Source organism: Neofelis nebulosa, chromosome 7 (genome assembly GCF_028018385.1).
Source record: "Neofelis nebulosa isolate mNeoNeb1 chromosome 7, mNeoNeb1.pri, whole genome shotgun sequence".
NCBI classification, from domain to species: Eukaryota; Metazoa; Chordata; class Mammalia; order Carnivora; family Felidae; genus Neofelis; species Neofelis nebulosa.
Genome location: NC_080788.1, coordinates 107,912,373 through 107,932,632, shown reverse-complemented (window position 1 = coordinate 107,932,632; position 20,260 = coordinate 107,912,373). Strand labels below are relative to the sequence as shown.

The following is a 20,260-nucleotide window of genomic DNA, read 5'->3' as shown; positions in this document are numbered from 1 at the left end:
TGTCGTCGTTTCCATTTTGTTTTGCATTTCGTTTAAAGCGCTTTTCAGCTCCTCGTGACTGTTCCTTAGTCCCTTGATCTCTGTGGCAAGAGATTCTCTGCTGTCCTGTATACTGTTTTCAAGCCCAGCGATTAATTTTATGACTATTATTCTAAATTCACTTTCTGTTATATTATTTAAATCCTTTTTGATCAGTTCATTAGCTGTTGTTATTTCCTGGAGATTCTTCTGAGGGGAATTCTTCCGTTTGGTCATTTTGGATAGTTCCTGGAGTGGTGAGGACCTGCAGGGCACTTCCCCCGTGCTGTGGTGTATAACTGGAGTTGGTGGGCGGGGCCGCAGTCCGACCTGATGTCTGCCCCCAGCCCACCGTTGGGGCCACAGTCAGACTGGTGTGTGCCTTCTCTTCCCCCCTCCTAGGGACGGGATTCCCTGTGGGGTGGCGTGGCCCGTCTGGGCTACTTGCACACTGCCAGGCTTGTGGCGCTGGGGATCTGGCGTATTAGCTGGGGTGGGTAGGCAAGGTGCACGGGGGCGGGAGGGGCAGGCTTAGTTCGCTTCTCCTTAGGTGATCCACTTCAGGAGGGGCCCTGTGGCAGCGGGAGGGAGTCAGATCCGCTGCCGGAGGTTTGGCTCTGCAGAAGCACAGAGTTGGGTGTTTGCGTGGAGCGAGCAAGTTCCCTGGCAGGAACTGGTTCTTTGGGATTTTGGCTGGGGGATGGGCGGGGGATGTTCCCCGCCAAGCTGAGCTCTGCCGTCTGGGGGCTCAGCAGCTCTCCCTCCCTTTGTCCTCCAGCCTTCCTGCTTTCTGAGCAGAGCTGTTAACTTATGACCTCCCAGACGCTAAGTTGCGCTTGCTGTCGGAACACAGTCCGTCCGGCCCCTCCGCTTTTGCCAGCCAGACTCGGGGGCTCTGCTTGGCCGGCGAGCCGCCCCTCCGCCCCGGCTCCCTCCCGCCAGTCCGTGGAGCGCGCACCGCCTCGCCGCCCTTCCTACCCTCTTCCGTGGGCCTCTCGTCTGCGCTTGGCTCCGGAGACTCCGTTCTGCTAATCCTCTGGCGGTTTTCTGGGTTCTTTAGGCAGGTGTAGGTGGAATGTAAGTGATCGGCAGGACACGCAGTGAGCCCAGCGTCCTCCTACGCCGCCATCTTCCCTCCCAACAAATTTTTTTAATAAAAAAATGTATACTACAAAGTTTTTCCTAAATTAGTTCACATATTTTATTTAAAAATTTTTTTAATGTTTATTTTTGAGAGACAGACAGACCGTGAGAGTGGGAGGGGCAGAGAGAGAGGGAGACACAGAACCCCAAGCAGGTTCCAGGCTCTGAGCTGTCAGCACAGAACCCAACATGGGGCTTGAACCCACGGACTGTGAGATTATGACCTGAGCCAAAGTCGGACGTTTAACTGACTGAGCCACCTAGACGCCACACCTCACATATTTTAGGTAACAAATAGATAATTAGGAAATTCAATCCAAGTAAGCATTTCATTAAACTTCTAATTTGAGGAGTGCCTGGGTGGCTCAGTTGGTTAAGCGTCTGACTCTTGATTTTGGCTCAGGTAATAATCTCACAGTTTGAATTCAAGCCCAGCATCAGGCTCTGCACTGACAGTGTGTAGCCTGCCTGGGATTCTCTCTCTGCCCCTCCCCAATTCAGGTGCATGCTCTCAAAAATAAACAAATACACTAAAAAAAAAAATCTGATTTGAAATTAACCTTCTGCCTAGAACCAGTTTGCCAAGATGTCACTAGATATTTCTAAAACAAGTTTCAAGGGCTAAGGTAAATAATGGTAGGAGATAACACACCTCTGGCATCAGCTTGTACTTTATCTAAAACCAACCTCAAGAAGTGCAATATAGTTGAATTTTTAGTTAGTGTACAATGAAAGCATTAACTCATAAAATTAGTTTATCCTCATCAAAAATATTTTTTCTTGCTGATATTTGCAAAGTATTTCATTTTGGGAGGCTACTGATCATTGGCCATAGCTTTTGTCATCTTGCCCTGTAACCTCATCAGACTGCTTACTTTGTTATACAATAACTAATAAGGTATGAACAAACTCCCTTAAACCCTTCAATCTGATATTACATAAAGCTAGTTTTTAATCTTTATGGATCTAAGGCATTGCATTTGCTTGATGTGAACTCACTATAGATTCATGGAAGTTCTGGTAGATAAGGTTTTTTCATGTTTCAGTGGTAGGACTATAACCTGATTTTATCCAAGAAAATGTTTTTAAAAAACTGTCAAATCACCTTGATGAAATTTTCCCTTATTATTCTTATTTTGTGACTTTATTTACACCTCAAAATAAGAAGCAAGATACATACTTCTATTTCATATTTAGTCCTTCTGCCATATATCATAGTATTAGAATCTATATAATGGTTGGATCAAAAGACTTTTTCTGTATATTCATTTTTTTGTACTTTAAATACATTGGTGAAGATTTTGTGAGCACAGCCCATTTACTTACCTAAACTTCCAGCTGCCATTGCAGACTGCAGCGCAGTGGTCAAATGTGGGACCATCTGGTAGTAGTATACTGTATCTGCACATATGCAGGCTGTGGTGCCCACTGCTCCTGGCCAACTCTGAACAGGTCGGGGAAAGCCCACCAAGAACAGAGGAAGGGTGAAGAGGGGGAGTAATGGAGAGGAGAGTAGTGTAGAAAAAACTATGAAGACCAGCACAAATGGAGAGAAGACAATGTTGAGTATACATAAAGTGGTGGTTGACTTTCGACGTTTTTTCTCAGTCCACGATGCAAAAAGTACAGTCACGGCAAACTGCAGTTTAGAGATGAACTGAATCAGACGATCACGCATGATACCAACCTGCAGAGATGGAAAAATGACTTTTTTATTCTTAAAGACTTCATGAATTTTCAAGGTCATGTAAGAGAAACTGTATGATTTTATTATTGCTGCAATATTTTTGAGGAAATAGCTCTTGTATGAGATACTTGTTATAATTTTTCTCCAACCTCACAAGTAATAAATGAGTCTACATTTATTTATTTTTAATTAATTAATTACTTCTCTTTGAGAGAGAGAGAACATGTGTGAATGGGGGAGGGCAGAGAGAGAGGGAGAGAGAGAATTCCAAGCAGGTTCCGCACCATCATCACACATCCTGATGCAGGGCTAGAACCCAGGAACCACGAGATCGTGATCTGAGCCAAAATCAAGAGTCAGTCACTGAAATGACTGAGCTACCCAGGTGCCCCATGAGTCTACATTTTTAAAAGTTTGGGCTCTCGGGGTGCCTGGGTGGCTCAGTCAGTTAAGTCTCTGACTCTTGATTTCGGCTCAGGTCATGATCTCATAGTTTGTGGGATCAAGTGAGCCCTTCATTGGGCTCTATGCAGACAGCATAGAGGCTGCCTGGGATTCTCTCTCTCCTTCTCTGTCTGCCACTCCCCTGCTCACACATGTGCGTGCTCTTTCTCACTCAAAATAAATAAATAAACCTAAAAAAGAGAGAGAGAAAATAAAAGTTTGGGCTCTCTATAAAAAACTAATACTAAAGATAACCAATAGAGTGCTAACTAGATCTTTTTTTTTTTTTAATTTTTTTTAAACGTTTATTTATTTTTCAGACAGAGAGAGACAGAGCATGAACGGGGGAGGGGCAGAGAGAGAGGGAGACACAGAATCCGAAACAGGCTCCAGGCTCTGAGCTGTCAGCACAGAGCCCGACGACGCAGGGCTCGAACTCACGGACCGCGAGATCATGACCTGAGCCGAAGTCAGCCGCTTAACTGACTGAGCCACCCAGGCGCCCCTTGATCTTAAGGTTGACTAAGTTTTGCATTACATGCTTGTTAAGTCATGAGAACCAGAAGTGGTAAATAATTAAGCAACTATCCTTAATTTATCATTATTTTAGAGAGTATTCTATAGATTAAGAAACAGAAGTCATAAGACAAACCTTAATAGATTGAAATCATACCAAGTATGTTCATACAAACCATGCAAAGTGTGTTCTTTAACTAAAACATAATGAAGTCAACAACAGAAATAAATAAATAATTAAAAAATCTTGAAATTAAAAGACACATCGCTGGGGCACCTGGCTTGCTCAGTTGGTAGAGGATGCAACTCTTTTTCTTTTTTTTATAATTTACATCCAAATTAGTTAGCATATAGTGCAACAATGATTTCAGGAGTAGACTCCTTAGTGCCCGTAGAGCATGCAACTCTTGATCTTGGGGTTGTAAATTCAAGCCCCACAATGGGTGCAGAGATTACTTAAAAATAAAATCTTAAAAAAAAATTAGAAGACATATTGCTAAATAGCCAATGGGTCAAAGAAGACATCACACAAAAAAATGAGAAAACATTTTGAGATGAATGAAATAAAAACACAATATGCCAAAACTTGTGATACAGCTAAAACAGTATTCAGAGGGAAATTTATAGCTAGCTTTAAGTGCCTATGTTAGCAGAAGAAATATCTTAAATCAATAACCTACTCTTCTACCTTAGAAACTAGAAAACAGGGGCGCCTGGATGGCGCAGTCGGTTAAGCGTCCGACTTCAGCCAGGTCACGATCTCGCGGTCCGTGGGTTCGAGCCCCGCGTCGGGCTCTGGGCTGATGGCTCGGAGCCTGGAGCCTGTTTCCGATTCTGTGTCTCCCTCTCTCTCTGCCCCTCCCCCGTTCATGCTCTGTCTCTCTCTGTCCCAAAAATAAATAAAAATAAAAAACGTTGAAAAGAAACTAGAAAACAAAGAGCAAACTAATCCTCAAGTAAGCAGAAGGAAGTTAATAATAAAGATTATTAGGGGCGCCTGGGTGGCTCAGCTGGTTAAGCATCCGACTTCAGCTCAGGTCATGATCTCACAGCTCATGAGTTCGAGCCCCACATCAGGTTCTGTGCTGACAGCTCTGAGTCTGGAGCCAGCTTTGGATTCTGTGTCTCCATTTCTCTCTCTGCCCCTCCCCTGCTCACGCTCTGTCTCTCAAAAATAAACATTAAAAAAAAATTTTTAATAATAAAGATTAACAAAAATTAATAAAATAGAGACTATTTTAAAAAATCGAGAAAATCAATGAGACCAAAAGCTGGTTTTTTGAGATCAACAAAACTGATGAACCTTTAGCTATACTGACCAAGAATAAAATAGAGAAGACTCAAATTACTAAAATCAGGAATGAAAGAGATAATTTTACCACCAATCTTACAGAAAAAAATTAGAAGGATTATAAGAGAATACTATGAACTGTATGCTGATAAATTTGATCACTTAGATGAAACTGACAAGTTCCTAGAAAAACATAAAGCAACTCAAGAAGAAATAGAAAAACTGAATAGACCTGTAACAAGAAATTGAATTTGTAACTTAAGAGCTACCCACAGAGAAAAACTGTCTCAGATAGCTTCCATATTACAAAATACCACATACTACAAAATATTTAAGATACATATCAAATATGATCAAACATTTAAGAATAACTAGTATGAAATTCCTAACTCATTCTATGAGGTCAGTGTTATTTTGATATCTAAACCAAAGACATGACAAGAAAAGACAGCTACAGATAACATATAAATATTAACCACACAAAAATACTAGCTAACAAATCCTGCAACATATAAGCAGGATTATACATCACAACAAAACTTATTCCTAGAATGCAAGATTGGTTTAACAACCAGAAGTCAACTTATTATACCATGTTAACAGATTAAAGGACAAAAATCACATGACCATTTCAATAGACACAGAAAATGCATCAGACAAAATCCAATACCCTTCATGATAAAAAGATTAACCAGAAATAGAAGGGAGCTGTCAACCTGAAAAAGAGTATCTACAATAGCTGATATCATGTCTAATGGTAAAAGAATGACATCAACTTAATAGAGAAAGATGGAATATGCTTTCCTCATAAGATGTCCACTCTTCTATTCAACATTATACTGGGGGTTCTGGACAGGGCAATTAGGTAAGAAAAAGAGATGAAAGATATTTAGATTGGAAAATAAGTAAAAAATACCTCTACTATGAACACCTGGTTGGCTTAGTCCGTTAAGCATCTGACATCAGCTGAGGTCATGATCTCATGGTTTGTGAGTTGGAGCCCTGTGTCAGGCTCCGCACTGTCAGTGCACAGCCTCCTGGGATTCTCTCTCTCTCCCTCTCTCTCGGCCCCTCTCCCACTCTCTGTCTCTCAAAATAAATAAATAAATAACCTTAAAAAAAATTCTACCATATCTAATTTGCAGATGACATGATCTTATATACAGAATGTCTTAAGAATCCACTAAAAATCTATCAGAACTAATAGAAGTGAGGTTTTAGGACACAAAATCAGTATTAAAAAAAAATCAAGGGGTGCCTGGGTGGCTCAGTCAGTTAGGCGTCCGACTTTGGCTGAAGTCATGATCTTGTAATTTGTGGATTTGAGCCCCGCCACAGGCTCGGTGAGGACAGCTTAGAGCCTGGAGCCTGCTTTGGATCCTGTGCTCCCTCTCTCTCTGCCCTTCCCCAGCTCACGCTCTGTCCCCGTCTCTCACTCTCTCAAAAATAAACATTAAAAAAAAAAATCAATTGTATTCTATACTCTAGTAATGAATTAAAAAAAAAAACCAAAAAATGAAGAAAACAATTCCATTTATAATGTCATCAAAAAATATATCCTTAGGAAAATTTTAATAAAACCTGTAAGACTTGCAACACTGAAAACTACAAAACATTTTTGAAATAAAGAAGATCTTGAGGGGCACCTAGGTGGCTCAGTCGGTTAAGAACCTGACTTCCGCTCAGGTCATGATCTCACAGCTTGTGAGTTCTGGCCCTGCTTTGGACTCTGTCCTGACAGGTCAGAGCCTGGAGCTTGCTTCAGATTCTGTGTCTCCCTCTCTCTCTGCCCCTCCCGTACTCATGCTCTGTCTCTTTCTGTCTCTCAAAAATAAATAAATGTTAAATTTTTTTTTAAAAACTATGAAAACATGCCATGTTGATGGATGGGAAGAATAAATATTTTTAAGGTGGCAATACTCCCCAAATTGATCTACAGATTTGAGGTAATCTCCATCAAAGTTTCAGATGCCTTCTTGCAAAAACTGAAAAGCTGAAACTAATATTTACATGGTAATACAAGGGAACTGGAAGAATCAAAACAATCTCTAAAAGAACAAAGTAGAGGACTCACACTTCTCAATTTCAAAACCTACTACAAAATGTAGTAATAAAGACGGTATAGGACTGGCATAAGGATAGATATACATGAATGGAAAAGAACTGAAGAGTCCAGAAATAACACATTTCATTTGATTTTTGACCAGGATGCCAAGAAAAATCATTGAGGGAAGAATAGCTTTTTCAATAAATGGTGCTGGGATAATTGTATACCCATATACAAAAGAATGGATTTGGAACTCACCTCATATCATACACAAAAATAAACTCAAAGTAGATCACAGACTGAACTGTAGCAGCTAAAACTGTAAAACTCTTAGAAGAAAACACAGTAAATATTTATGATTTGGAAAAAGGCAGCAGTGTTTATTAGATGTGACCCGAACAATACAAGTGACAAAAGAAAAAAGAGATAAATTGAACTTCAGCAAAATTTAAAACTTCCTTGCTTCAAAGAATATTATCAAGAAAAAGAAAGCCTACAAGATGGGAAAAAATTTTTATTTATCATATATTGTCAAGGAAATTGTATCCAGAATACATTAAAAAAATACTCTTAAGCTCAACAATAAGGGCAATCCACAGACAGCGGACAAAGAATCTGAATAGACATTTCTCCAAAAAATACACACAAATGGCTGATAAATATATGAAAAGATGTGCCATTAGCATTCAGAGAAATGCAAATGAAAATTACAATGAGATAGCATGTCACACCCATCAGAATGATTATAATGAAAGAGTCAGATAATAACAAGTGTTAGTACGTATGTAGAGAAATTAGAATCTTCATACGTTGTTGGTAGAAATGTAAAATAGTGCAACCACTTTGGAAAAATGTTTGGCAATACCTTGAACTGTTAAACATAGACTTACTATGAACTGAAATTCCAGTCCTAGGCAGATATAGTTAAGAGAAATTAAAACATACGTCCAAAAACACATGTACAAAAATGTGTACACAAATGTTCACAGCAGCATTATTCATAATAGTCAGAAAGTGGAAACAACCTAAAAATCCATGATCTGATAAATAAATCAACCATAGATACAGGAAGTATATTAATGGTTGCTGGCACTGGAGTGGGGTTAGGACAGGGAATGGGGGAATGACATTAATGTGCATGAGGTTTCTTTTTGGGATGTTGAACATGGTCTAAATTAGACTATGGTGATGGCTGTAAAATTCTGTCTACTACTGAACTGTTTAAGTGGGTGATTTTATGGTATATGAAATAGATCTCAATAAAGCTATTGAAACATATCCTTACCAGTAAGAGTCTGATTCCTGTATCCAGGCTTCTGTTCCACCACACATCTGTACTGGAGATTAATAAGTGCACTGCTGATATGATGACTGTCTCCAATAAAGCATTTTCTGTATTCTGCCACACCTACAGTACAAAAATTATCAACTTTATTAGGCAGAATTGGATAATTTAAGTAAACTGTTAGAATAAACAAAATCACAAGCTTAGCAATAAGAAAATACTATTAAGTGCTTATTAGGATTACCATTCTAAAAGCTCTTGTGAACCCAATGGAGACAGACACAGAGTGGAGCTCTTGTAAGGAACTGTCCAATGAAAGAAATGCTATCATAGCGAAAGGCGACACTAGGACAAACAAAAAAAGACATTATTTAATTAAGGCAAAGTAACCTCTTCTACCACGTTTTATTTTAGCTGATATGTGTTCTTCTATGAGCACATTTAAGCAATTAACTGAAAAAAACTAATAAACAAACCAAAACATAAAAGAATGAACGCCTGTATGTTGTATATTACAAAAATATGGAAATATTTTTGTACACTCCCTAGCTAAAACACAAAATTAGATTTTATCTTCTTACCTAGATTTAGCAAAATCCGTCTGATAACACCAATCTTCATAAGCCTTCTTTGCTTCTCTAAGAATAAAGTCACAGTTTGCACATTCTTTGGATATAAAGGGTTTTGGAAAATTCCAAAGATACAGACACTCTGAATTTCTCTAAGTAGCCACAGTATTATAAGCAATATCATCAAAATATAGCCAACAATAGCCTGAGGACTGTTTTTGGAAATCTGTGGGAAACCAGCAAAATGATGCAGCAAACTAGTTTCTATGAGAGCCAAGACTAATATAATAATATAGAAAAGGCATTCCTTCCAAGTAAACTGTTTTTCTGACCCATTGGGTAAAGCCTTAGATTTGGTTCCAACTCTGTGTCCAGTTGCACTGTGTTTGAAGAAAAAACCCATGTCACTTAGGTTAAGACTCAGCAAGAACCCAAGTGCAGTCATGAAAAGAACCACACCAACAGTGCTGGGAATGAAATACGATGTTACCGCTGTTCCAGCAGAGATGATGAACATTATTAATAACCTGCAGAGAAAAAAAGAAAGATTTGATTGAAAAGAAAAATTATACTTTAAGTTACACAGAACCTTAATATTTAAAATAATTACCGTAAATGGGTTGACATAGATGAGCCTCCAAGGCCAAACTCTAAAATCTGCTCCATTGCCCATAAGAAAAGGGCATCAGGTGGGGGCAGAGTCCCGAGTGCCCACAGAAAGGGTAAAAATATAAACAAGATGTGTAAAATCTGATTCGTTTGTTCTAGACCTGGTATGTTTACCGTAAACCTATAAGAAAAGGGAACATTTAAATCATACAAAATAATATAGAGAGAGGATCTTCCCAGGAAAAATAAAACACATGCAACCCACTCCCCCAAAACAAAGGAACACTTACAAAAAGATCCTAGTCCCAAACTGCAAAATATCAACATTTGTAAATAGTGACCATTGTCCTTCTCCCATAGCAGCCACTACCCCTACTCAATTGTGTACAAGATTAGCACTTAGAAAATATGTGGATTCCAATGTGGAAAGAAGTAATTAAAAGCAGTTTACTGAATAATTGAATTCAGGGATTTGTAAAACTGAACTGAGTCTAGAGCAAAAATATTTCTCCTGTAATTGTCTAACCTACATTGGCTAAAATTCTACCAATGATTGTTGAGAGTTTAAAATTTTCTAATTAAAAAAAAATTTTTTAACGCTTATTTATTTTAGAGACAGAGAGAGACAGAGCATGAACGGGGGAGGGGCAGAGAGAGGGAGACACAGAATCCGAAACAGGCTCCAGGCTCCGAGCTGTCAGCACAGAGCCCAACACGGGGCTCGAACTCACGGACCGCGAGATCATGACCTGAGCCGAAGTCGGCTGCTTAACCAACTGAGCCACCCAGGCGCCCCTAAAATTTTCTAATTTAAAATTGTAAGTAACTCTAGGAAAGCCAAAGCCTTACTGATGTTCATAACGTTAGTAGCTAGCGAAGAGAGCTCTTTTCTTTTTCCTACTCTCCCAGTACTTTCTTACCCCCAGGTCCCAGAACTTGAAGTCAGTAGAATCAAGATCAGAAGTTGGCAACATTAGGCTATGAACGTGTCTCTGTGGATTGGTGTGGGAACTTAACTAGCATTTATAATATTGTTTTTATTTTATAGAGAATACAAACTTGTAAAATACAATTTCATAAACTAGAGATGATTTCTATAAAGTGGAGAAATTTGTTCTTTGTACAGCATTTACCAGTTAAAAATCAGATGGCTTTGAATGACTTAACAAAAACTCAAAAGCACAGAAGCATAAACACTATCAAAATATTACTAATTTTTTTGAAACAAGGCTGACCATACTTTGTCCAGAAACCAATAATGTCCTAGTACTTACAGTGTTCAAAAGATAACTTATAAAAAACTAAATGTCAAAACTTACAGCATAATTGTACTTGAATACCTGAGCTGCTAGGAGTCAAAGTCAAGGAGAAAGGCACCTTCTGTAATAATTATCCACTTAAGCATATGTTAACAGCCCAGAAGCAAATGTATAGCAACTATGGATATAATAATGACATAATGTGTTTGCTCCGAAGCTATCAAGACTATGTCAGCTAATGCACTGTCTCATAATGTATGTCCTTCAAATTTTATAAGCAGAGAATTAATGAATACAAGGTTAACAATATGATGCTAAATTAGAGGACAATACTTTTTGTAGTGTAGTTTTAAAATGTATTTCATTCTGGGAAGAAAATACTCAAGTGACAAAAAGGAAAATCAAATCACACATAATAAACCACAGGAAGGTCAAGGAAAACACGCAGATCTGTAGCTATTTTTCTTGTTAAAGACAACATTTCTCTTCCTAATATATTTAAGTATAGTATAATTTGTGTAAAAATAATGTATATTCAAGAAATATTTTACCCAAGTTTGATTTAACCTCCCTAAATCTTTTTGTTCTTAATAAGCAATGACATAGAAATTTTATTTATATACAAGAATACCATACATAAATATAAGCATTCGTATTTTGAGCAACCACACATCATGATCACTTTCCTCTATGACTCAGACCCAAATAATGATTATTGTGGTCAAGTCTTTCATATGGAAAATATGTTTAAATTCTATTTCTGATAATGTAATAGGAATCTTCTAGGGCAAAATATCTAAGACCTCAAGAAAAAAAAAAAAAAACTTTGACTCTAACAGCTATAAAAAAATTTCAAATTCTTTACACTATATCCACGTCCAGAAAAAAGATGTTTATAGTGGCTAAGATGAAATAAATATGCATCATATGTTCAAACAATTCCTGAGAGTCTATGCACTGTAGATTTAATACCAGTCTTTGATGAAAATGTACAGAAAAAGTAAATTATTAATACACAGTGTACTGGGTAGAATAAAGAATGGGGAAAGAGAAAATATTATTATACTGTGAGGCTTGTCTCTTCAACTTTTACATTCTCTGAAATAAAATTAAGAAACAATTTGACATATCTGACAACTGTTCAAATTTGAACAGTGCACACATTTCATACATTTTTATCTGCAGTATCATATCTACTGTATAAAGATCATCTTCTTTATTAGTTTGTTAACCAGAAGCTAAAAATTTCTAAGTCAAGTGAAAGGTAATTTTTCTGCACAAATATGCCATCTTCTTCTATATGAACAGATTTGGGCCTGCTTTTGTCTTTTCCTTTTAGTTGAAAAAAACAAAAACTTTTTTGTAATGATCAAACCGTAAACATTAAAACTGTACATTAAATCCAACTACAATGTACTAAAAACATTTATGTCCTTTCATTCAGAAATGAGTAATGCAGAAATTCAAGGTAATCAAATTATAAATTAACTGAGATTTAAAAAAGAAATTAAAGAACCTGGAGCATCAATTTAAATGCAAAGATGTATTATAGCAGGTATATAATTTCTGATTTCAGAAATAGCACAGTGAGACAGTAACTCAAGAATCTATATTGTGAAAATAATCTTATAAACCTCCATCTTTAAAAAGGGGTCAAATGTATACATACACATGTAAACTTAATTTTATTCCTAACTTTTCAAAACCAAGTATTTAACTGTAACATATTTTACAGCTAATAAATGGTAATGGTACTAACAGAGCAATTATAGATGAATTTCCCATAAACTAATTTTTCCCTTACATATTTGACTGGATGAAGAAAAAGGATATTATAGTGTCCTCTGGTCCACAAATGTAGCACAATGAGAAGAGATTAAGATTTAAGGAATAGCAATTGGATACCTAAGAATAGGTCAGTTTCAGTATACAAAATAGCTAAATATTTTTAAATGTCTTATTTCAGGCTTCCATAACAAATACCGCAGACCAGGTAGCTTAAATAACAGAAATTTATTTCTTTTAGTTCTAGAGACAGGGAAATCAGTGCCATTATGGTTGGGTTATGGTGAGAACACTCTTCCTGCCTTGCAGACAGCCAACTTCTCACTGCATCCTCACATGGTGGAAGGAGAGAGATCAAGCTCTCCGGTCTCTCTTCTTATAAGGGCACCAATCCCATAAGAATAGGACTACCCTGATGACCTGATTACCTCCCAAAGACCCCGTCTCTAAATACCATCACATTGGGAGTTAGGGCAGGGGGCAGAAACATTCAGTCCTTAACATTCTAACCCAGTCTCCCAAATTCATGTTCTTCTTACATGCAAAACACATTCATTCCATCCCAACAGGTCCAAAAGTCTTAAAAAATTCCAGCATCAATTCTACAGGCTAAAGTCCAAAGTTTCATCTAACTACCATCTAAAGCAGATATGGGTGAGACTCAAGTACACTCCATCCTGAGGCAAAATCCCTCTCCAGCTGTGAACCTGTGAAATCAGACAAGCTATGTACTTCCAAAATAAAACAGTGGGACAGCCCCAGAATGGACATTCTTTTTTTTTTTTTTTTTTAATGTTTATTTTTGAGAGAGAGAGAGAGAGAGAGAGAGAGAGAGAGAGAGAGAGAGAGAGAGAGAGAATAGAGCACGAGCAGGGAAGGGGCAGAGAGAGAGGGAGACACAAAATCTGAAGCAGGCTCAAGGCTCCAAGTGGCTGTCAGCACAGAGCCCAACACGGGGCTGGAACCCACAGACCGCGAGATCATGACCTGAGCTGAAGTCAGCCCCTTAACCGACTGAGCCACCCAGGTGACCTCAGAATGAACATTCTTATTCCAGAAGGGAGAAATAGGAAAGAAGGAAAGGGTGACAGGTTCCAAAAAAGTCCAAAACCTAGCAAGGCAAATTCCATTAGACCTTAAGGCTGAGGAAGAATCTTCTTGGTTCCATATTTTGCCCTCTAGGCCTCCAGGGTTGCCATCATTACCCAAACAGCTCTAGGTGTGGGTCCCACCCCCAACGCTTTGCAGGGCAAGTACTAGACCCAAGGCTTCCAGCTTCTAGTTTGTTGAAACCAAGGAAGTAGCCCTGACAATCTCTGAATCACTTTTGGGGTCATTTTTCCCCTCTTCTTAAAGACCTGTCAAATCTAAGAAGTCTAACAGCCTTAGTTCATTTCATCTGGTCTCTGACTGCTTTAGTTCAAACTGGCCGTATTTCTGGTCATATAACCCCTTGAACTCTTTAGTGTTAGTCCAGTCACACTCTTGGTGCTCACTTCAGAACATGCTTTCTCATTTTTTTTGCAATATGGCTAGGCTGAAAATTTTCCAAATCTTCTAGTTCTGATTATTTTTTGCTTAGCAATTCCTTCTTCAATTCAAGCTGTTCTTTTAGCCACTTGCTTGGAAATCTCCTTAACTCTCTATCCAATTTCATCACTTTCAAGTTCTACTTTCCATAAAAATTAGAACAGTTTTGTGCCACGTTATACCAACAATCACCTTTCCTCCAGTTTCCAAGAACATGTTCTCATTTCTCACCTCACCAGAAATGCCTTTAAGTCCACATTTCTAGCATGAGCCTCAAAACGCTTCTAGCCCCTACCCATTACCCAATTTGAAAGCCACTTCCACACTTTTAGGTATCTGTTACAGGAGCAACCCACCTCTTGGTATCAAAATCTGTCTTAGCTTGGGCTGCCATAATGAAATACCACAGACTGGGTGGCTTACACAACAGAAATTATTCTGGAGGCTGAAAGTCCAAGATCAGTGTGCCAGCATGGTCAGGTTCTGCTGAGAACTCTCTTGCTGGTTTGCAGACAGCAGCCTTCTCACTGTATCCTCACATGGTGGAGAGAGAGAGAGATCAAGCTCTCTGGTGTCTCTTCTGATAAGGGCATTAATTCCATCAGACCAAGGCCCCACCCTCATTTTCCTAATCACCTCCCAAAGACCCCATCTCCAATCACCATCACACTGGGGGACAGGCTTTGATATATGAATTTGAAGACATTCAGTCCATTAAATGCCTTTACATTTCTATCTGGACATAAACCTGTGAGAGAGAAAGCTGCAATCTACAGAAACAGAGAAAGAAAAGTCAGATTTAGAAAAGGTGAGCAAAGGGGGTTATCCAACAATTTTGTAAACAGTTTGGTAAACAGTTTTGTTAAAAAAGTCTATTTTTCTTCTATAGCAAATTGATTTGTAAAAAATCAGTATTCATCCTACATAGTTATTATAACAAAATTAGAAATGTTACTCATCTTAAATTCACTCTATCTGTACATAATATTTATGGTATAAATTTTAAATTCTTCATTATACCCTCATAGGAAAATTCCATCTCCTTTTCACAGGTCTCAGCCAGGCTATCTTATAGCACACAGCTCCTTATTTAAAGTGAAACACAGAATTGAAATTTTGCTGATTTCTCTTACCAAAGAGTTTTCTTTTAACTCCTCAATAAGGTTTAATTACTACGTTAGTATGAATGTTTAACAGAGATTACTCCTAAGAGATTAATCATCAGAACAACTATCACCCAATGGTTTGGTCTTGATGACTTTCATAGATTCAGTTTTTTAATACTAAGGAGAGCTCATACTGTGTATGTATGCTTAAAAACAAAGCAAGTGACAAAGTATTTGGTAGCTTATTACCTGTGTGCAAGATCTACAGAAACAAAGAAAAAAATATAGAGAGGTCTCATAAGAGGAGTGATTTCATAAGTATCCTGGGTTTGGAAAGTCGCAGTCTCTGCAGCTGTGTTTACAATTAATGAATATTCTCCTATACATAATGTAATCCATCCGAAGACAAACTGTAGAACAGCGCCTCCTGCACTGCCATACAGCAGGGACATTCTATTTGGAAGCAGATACCATGTTCCAAGACCACACACTAACCCAGCAAGAAAAGAGTGAAAAACTGTATTGGCTATATATTTCTTGCCAGGAATGAGAAATTTGATAGTCTCAGCACCAGCACAACTTGTAAATTCATGTTCATCTTCCTCTGCTAAGATATCTGTGGTTAGCATTCTTTCTATGGTCACCGATTTATTCCTGGCATATAAACTTGTGAACTGGATGATAAATGCAGTGAAAAGCATCAGTCCACCTGAAAGTGCTGCTGTGTAATAGTCTTCCAAAATCCCTAATTGATACAAAAGTGTCCCTAATCCACCCCAAACCCATGGCATCAGGAAAAGGATAATTTGATTAACATATATATAAGGAGGGGCACAATAGCCTAGTTTGAATCGAGGGCCTCCAAGAACGGTCTGTGGAAAGCGCTTCAGAAAGAAGTCCTGTTTGTAATCATTCAGCAGAGGCACATCTGGACTCATCCTTCTCATTCAGGATTATTCTGAAAGTTACATCCTCTTCTGTAACACAGCAGTCTCTAAGAAAAAGAAAAAAGTCACTACTTGAAAATGTCATACTTAAAAGATGGGGGGGAACTCCACATTTCTATTTTATCTCCTTAATTCCTTCAAGGGCAGGATTTATAATTTCACCCGCTAGCTCCTCCCCATTGCCTGACATACATGCAGCACTAAACAAACAGTTGAAAAGTTGTTTTTTATTTGGGAAAAAAAGGATATTCATTATAATTTATCTAGAACTTATTATTTGGGATTAGATCTTAAATTAATGGAAATCAGATCTAATTAAATTAGATCTTAAAATTGACATTTTTAGATTTTGAAGGCAAAGAAACATTCAAAAAGCCAGTGCTTTCAACTCAAATCTGCCAGTGGTTTAATCGTTTTCCTAAGAGTTTTCAATATTTGGTTTTAAACTTTTCCTCTATTATAAGGGTCAGCAAAATTTTTCTCTAAGGGCAGAAGAGTAAATATTTTGGGCTTAGTGGACCATATAATTTCTGTTACTATGACTCAATTCTGCTACATGACTCAATTCTGCTGTTGTAGCAGAAAGCAGCCATAGACAATACATACATAAATGGATATGAGTGGTTGTGCTCTGATAAAGCGTTATGGTATTTTTACCCATACCTGTGGGCCAGATTCAGTCTGTGGGCCATAGTTGGCCAAACTCTGCTCTATAAAATGAACATATTCTCTTTGATTCCTTTGAATTGAAATGAAAATAGAATATGGAAACAAATACTGTTAGTCATATCATCTAGCAATTATAATAAATTTAGGATTTTCTGATAATTTAAAGAGTCAAATCCTGCTAAAATAGTAGCATTTGGGGGTGCCTGGGTGGCTCAGTTAAGCACTGGACTTCAGCTCGGGTCATGATCTCACAGTTCTGGGGTTCAAGCCCCACATTGGGCTCTGTGCTGACAGCTCAGAGCCTGCAGCCTGCTTGAGATTCTGTGTCTCCCTCTCTCTCTGCCCCTCCCCTGCTCGCATGCTCTCTCCCCGTCTTAAAATTAAACATTAAAAAATTTTTTTAAATAAATAAATAAAAATAAAATAGTTACATTTCAGTAAAATCCATTGACAGCTCAATATGCAGTAGAAAGAACAATAAACTGGAAATTAAAAGACTCTAGGTATCAGAGTAAATGCTTATTATTAGCTATGTTACCATAAGCAAACCACTTTCTGATTCAATTTTTAGTTTCTCTTTCTGTTATCAGTTTCCAAAATCTACCAAAACTAGGAAAACATGAAACAATAATAGGACCTATATGTGTTTTAATCTAGATTATTTCCATTTAAGGGCCAGAAAAATTGAAGTACCAAAGAACGTGGATTCTCCACCTTCAACTTTTCCTTTTCCTGGGATATACTCAGTAGCTTATTCTGAAAAACAGTTGCCTGACACAAGATAGCTAGCAAAGTACTACCTCAGAGATCCTATGTTGGGTTGGAAAAGAAAAATTATGTTTAAAGCTGTCTTCATAAAGAAAGAGACATAGACCAATGAAATAGAATAGAGAGCCCAGAAATAAATCCTCACATATATGGCCAAATACGTGACAAAGGTAATAGGGAAAGGATGGTCTTTGCAATAAATGGTGTGAGGAAAACTGAGTATTGATATGCAAAAGAATGAAATTAGGCCTTTAACACTATATACAAAAATTAACTCAAAATGGACGTTAAGTGTAAAACCTAAAACAATAGAATGCTGAGAAGAAAACATAGGATAAAAGCTTCCAATACTGGCTTTGGCAATGACTTCTTGGATATGACACCAAAGGTACAGGTTACAAAAGGAAACCAGACAAATTAGATTTCATGAAAATTTAAATATTGTGTACACCAAAGACACTATCAACATAGAAAAGAGGCAACCGACAGAATGGGAGAAAATATTTACATATCATATATCTGTCTGATTAGGGATTACAATCCATAATATATAGAGAACTCCTAAAACTCAACAACAGAATAAACCAACTCAAAAATTGGCAAAGGGCTTGAATAGACATTTCTCCAAAGAAGATATACAAATAGCAATAAACACATGAAAAGATACTCAACACCACTAATCATTAGAGAAACGCAAAGCAAAACTGTAACAAGATACCACCTCACACCCATTAGGATGGCTACTATAAGAAAAACAGAAAACAGCAAGTGTTGGTGAGGATGTGGAAAACTGGAACCCTTGTGCACTTGGTGGGAATATCAAATGAGACAACTGTTGGGGAAAACAGTATGGTGGTTCCTCAAAAAATTAAAAACTGGATTACCATTTGATCCAGGAATTCGACTTCTGGATATATACTCCAAAGAATTGAAAGCAGGTTCTCAAAGAGATTTTTGTAACTCATGTTCACAGCAGCATTATTCACAATAACTAAAACACAGAAGTAAACCCAGTGTCCATCAAAGGATGAAAAGATGAACAAAATATTACTCAACCTTAAAAAGGAAAAAAATCCTGCAGTATGCTACAACATGGATGAACATTAAGGACAGTATGCTAAGTAAAAAAAGCTAGTCACAATAAGACAAATACTGCAGAATTTCACTAAGGCAAGGCACTTGTCAAAATGATAGAAAGTAGAATGGTGGTTGCCATGGGCTGAGGGAAGAGAATGGCAGTCACTGTTGAATGGGTATAAAGTTTTACAAGATAAAAAGAGTCAGAGATGAATGATGGTGATGACTGCACAACAATGTGAATGCATTTAATACCACTGAACCATACACTTAAAAATGGTTAAGACAGTAAATGTTGTATGTATTTTACCACATACACACAAGTTTAAAGCCATCTTAAAACAGCCTTTCTTCTTTTTCTCCTTCTTTCTTCTTCTGTTCTTTCTTCAGTTTAAAACAGTCTTTCTGAAAGTCAGTCCTACCCAACCAATATCAGCCCTAGAGACAGTTTTCAGGCATCATGAAAGATTTGGAGGTCGCCATTAAGAATGACTACTTTAGAACACCTCTTGTTATGCTGTTAGGAAGTTCTTTACTGTAAACACCATATTTAGTCTTCTAGTCATTGGACTTAGTTCTGCACAGAACAAGTCATAGCTTTTACTTACATGACAGCCGTGCAAATACTCACAAAATAACATAACCGTAGGGCCAAATGGAACCTTAGTCATTGATGGTTCAATCTTAAGGAATGAAAAGACTGCTTCCCTCCCCTCTGAATAAGCTTATCTCCTGTCTTGATGTCAGGCTCAGTGTACTTTATTCTGGTATGTTGTTCTGTACAAGTCTAAGGTAAAGTAAGGGCATATTCTTGTGAGCAGGTGTAAATATTCTGATTTCAATTATCCACAGAAGATGCCATCAGAAAGGAAAATGAACTTGGATGTCTGGCCTGGGATTTTTCAAGAGACTGGAAGTGCCTGAAATTTTCCCAGGGAGTTAGGTAAAAGCTGGTCCCTCCTGCTCCACTGAGGCAAATCAGAAACAAGGTGAAATGGCTCGCTGGGCCAGAAAGCCAGAAACTGAAGACACCTTACAATCAGATTATCTGGCTTCATGTTACTATCCATATTCATTTACCTTTTAGTACTTCTGAATCTTTGGTAGAGTTTAGTTTAAATGTTCTTACCTATTCGATGGAATATTCTGTGATTATATTCCGAACAGTGAAATACTCTGAAGATCTGTTGTTGATACGGAAACAGAAAGATGCCATGACATGTTGAAAAGTAAAATAAACACATTGATGATCCCATTTGCATTTTTTAAAAAAAGAGTATATATACCTGTGTGTATACATGATTTATATAGCTTGTATAGGTGTAAAAAGTTCCAGACAGCATACTACGATGTGATTGTGTGTCTGTGTATTTTACATAGAACATTTTGATACCTTTTCAAATTATCAAATAACCTCTGGAACTCTCGGCCCCTTGCCCTGCAAACACATCCCACCCTTTTCTCTGTGGTGTCTCTGCTCATGTTCTCTCCATCCTAGGATGCCCTTTCT

The 20,260-nt window shown here is 37.8% G+C and overlaps 1 protein-coding gene across 4 annotated transcripts in view; it reads right to left on the bottom strand.

Moving 5' to 3' along the window:
- PCNX4 (pecanex 4) overlaps positions 1-20,260 on the bottom strand; it is a 47,354-nt gene that overhangs the window by 17,640 nt on the left and 9,454 nt on the right. The window contains exons 1-7 of one of the 4 annotated variants that reach the window (XM_058739215.1): positions 18,558-19,851; positions 15,539-16,283; positions 9,611-9,790; positions 9,013-9,527; positions 8,676-8,776; positions 8,432-8,554; positions 2,488-2,848 (exon numbers count right to left, since the gene is read on the bottom strand). In XM_058739215.1, coding sequence (XP_058595198.1) covers positions 2,488-2,848; positions 8,432-8,554; positions 8,676-8,776; positions 9,013-9,527; positions 9,611-9,790; positions 15,539-16,236 — 1,978 coding nt within the window. In that variant the 5' untranslated portion in view covers positions 16,237-16,283; positions 18,558-19,851. Of the gene's footprint in view, positions 1-2,487; positions 2,849-8,431; positions 8,555-8,675; positions 8,777-9,012; positions 9,528-9,610; positions 9,791-12,672; positions 16,284-18,557; positions 19,852-20,260 lie in introns of those variants that run through there. The other 3 variants (XM_058739216.1, XM_058739214.1, XM_058739217.1) reach the window with 3 other exon arrangements.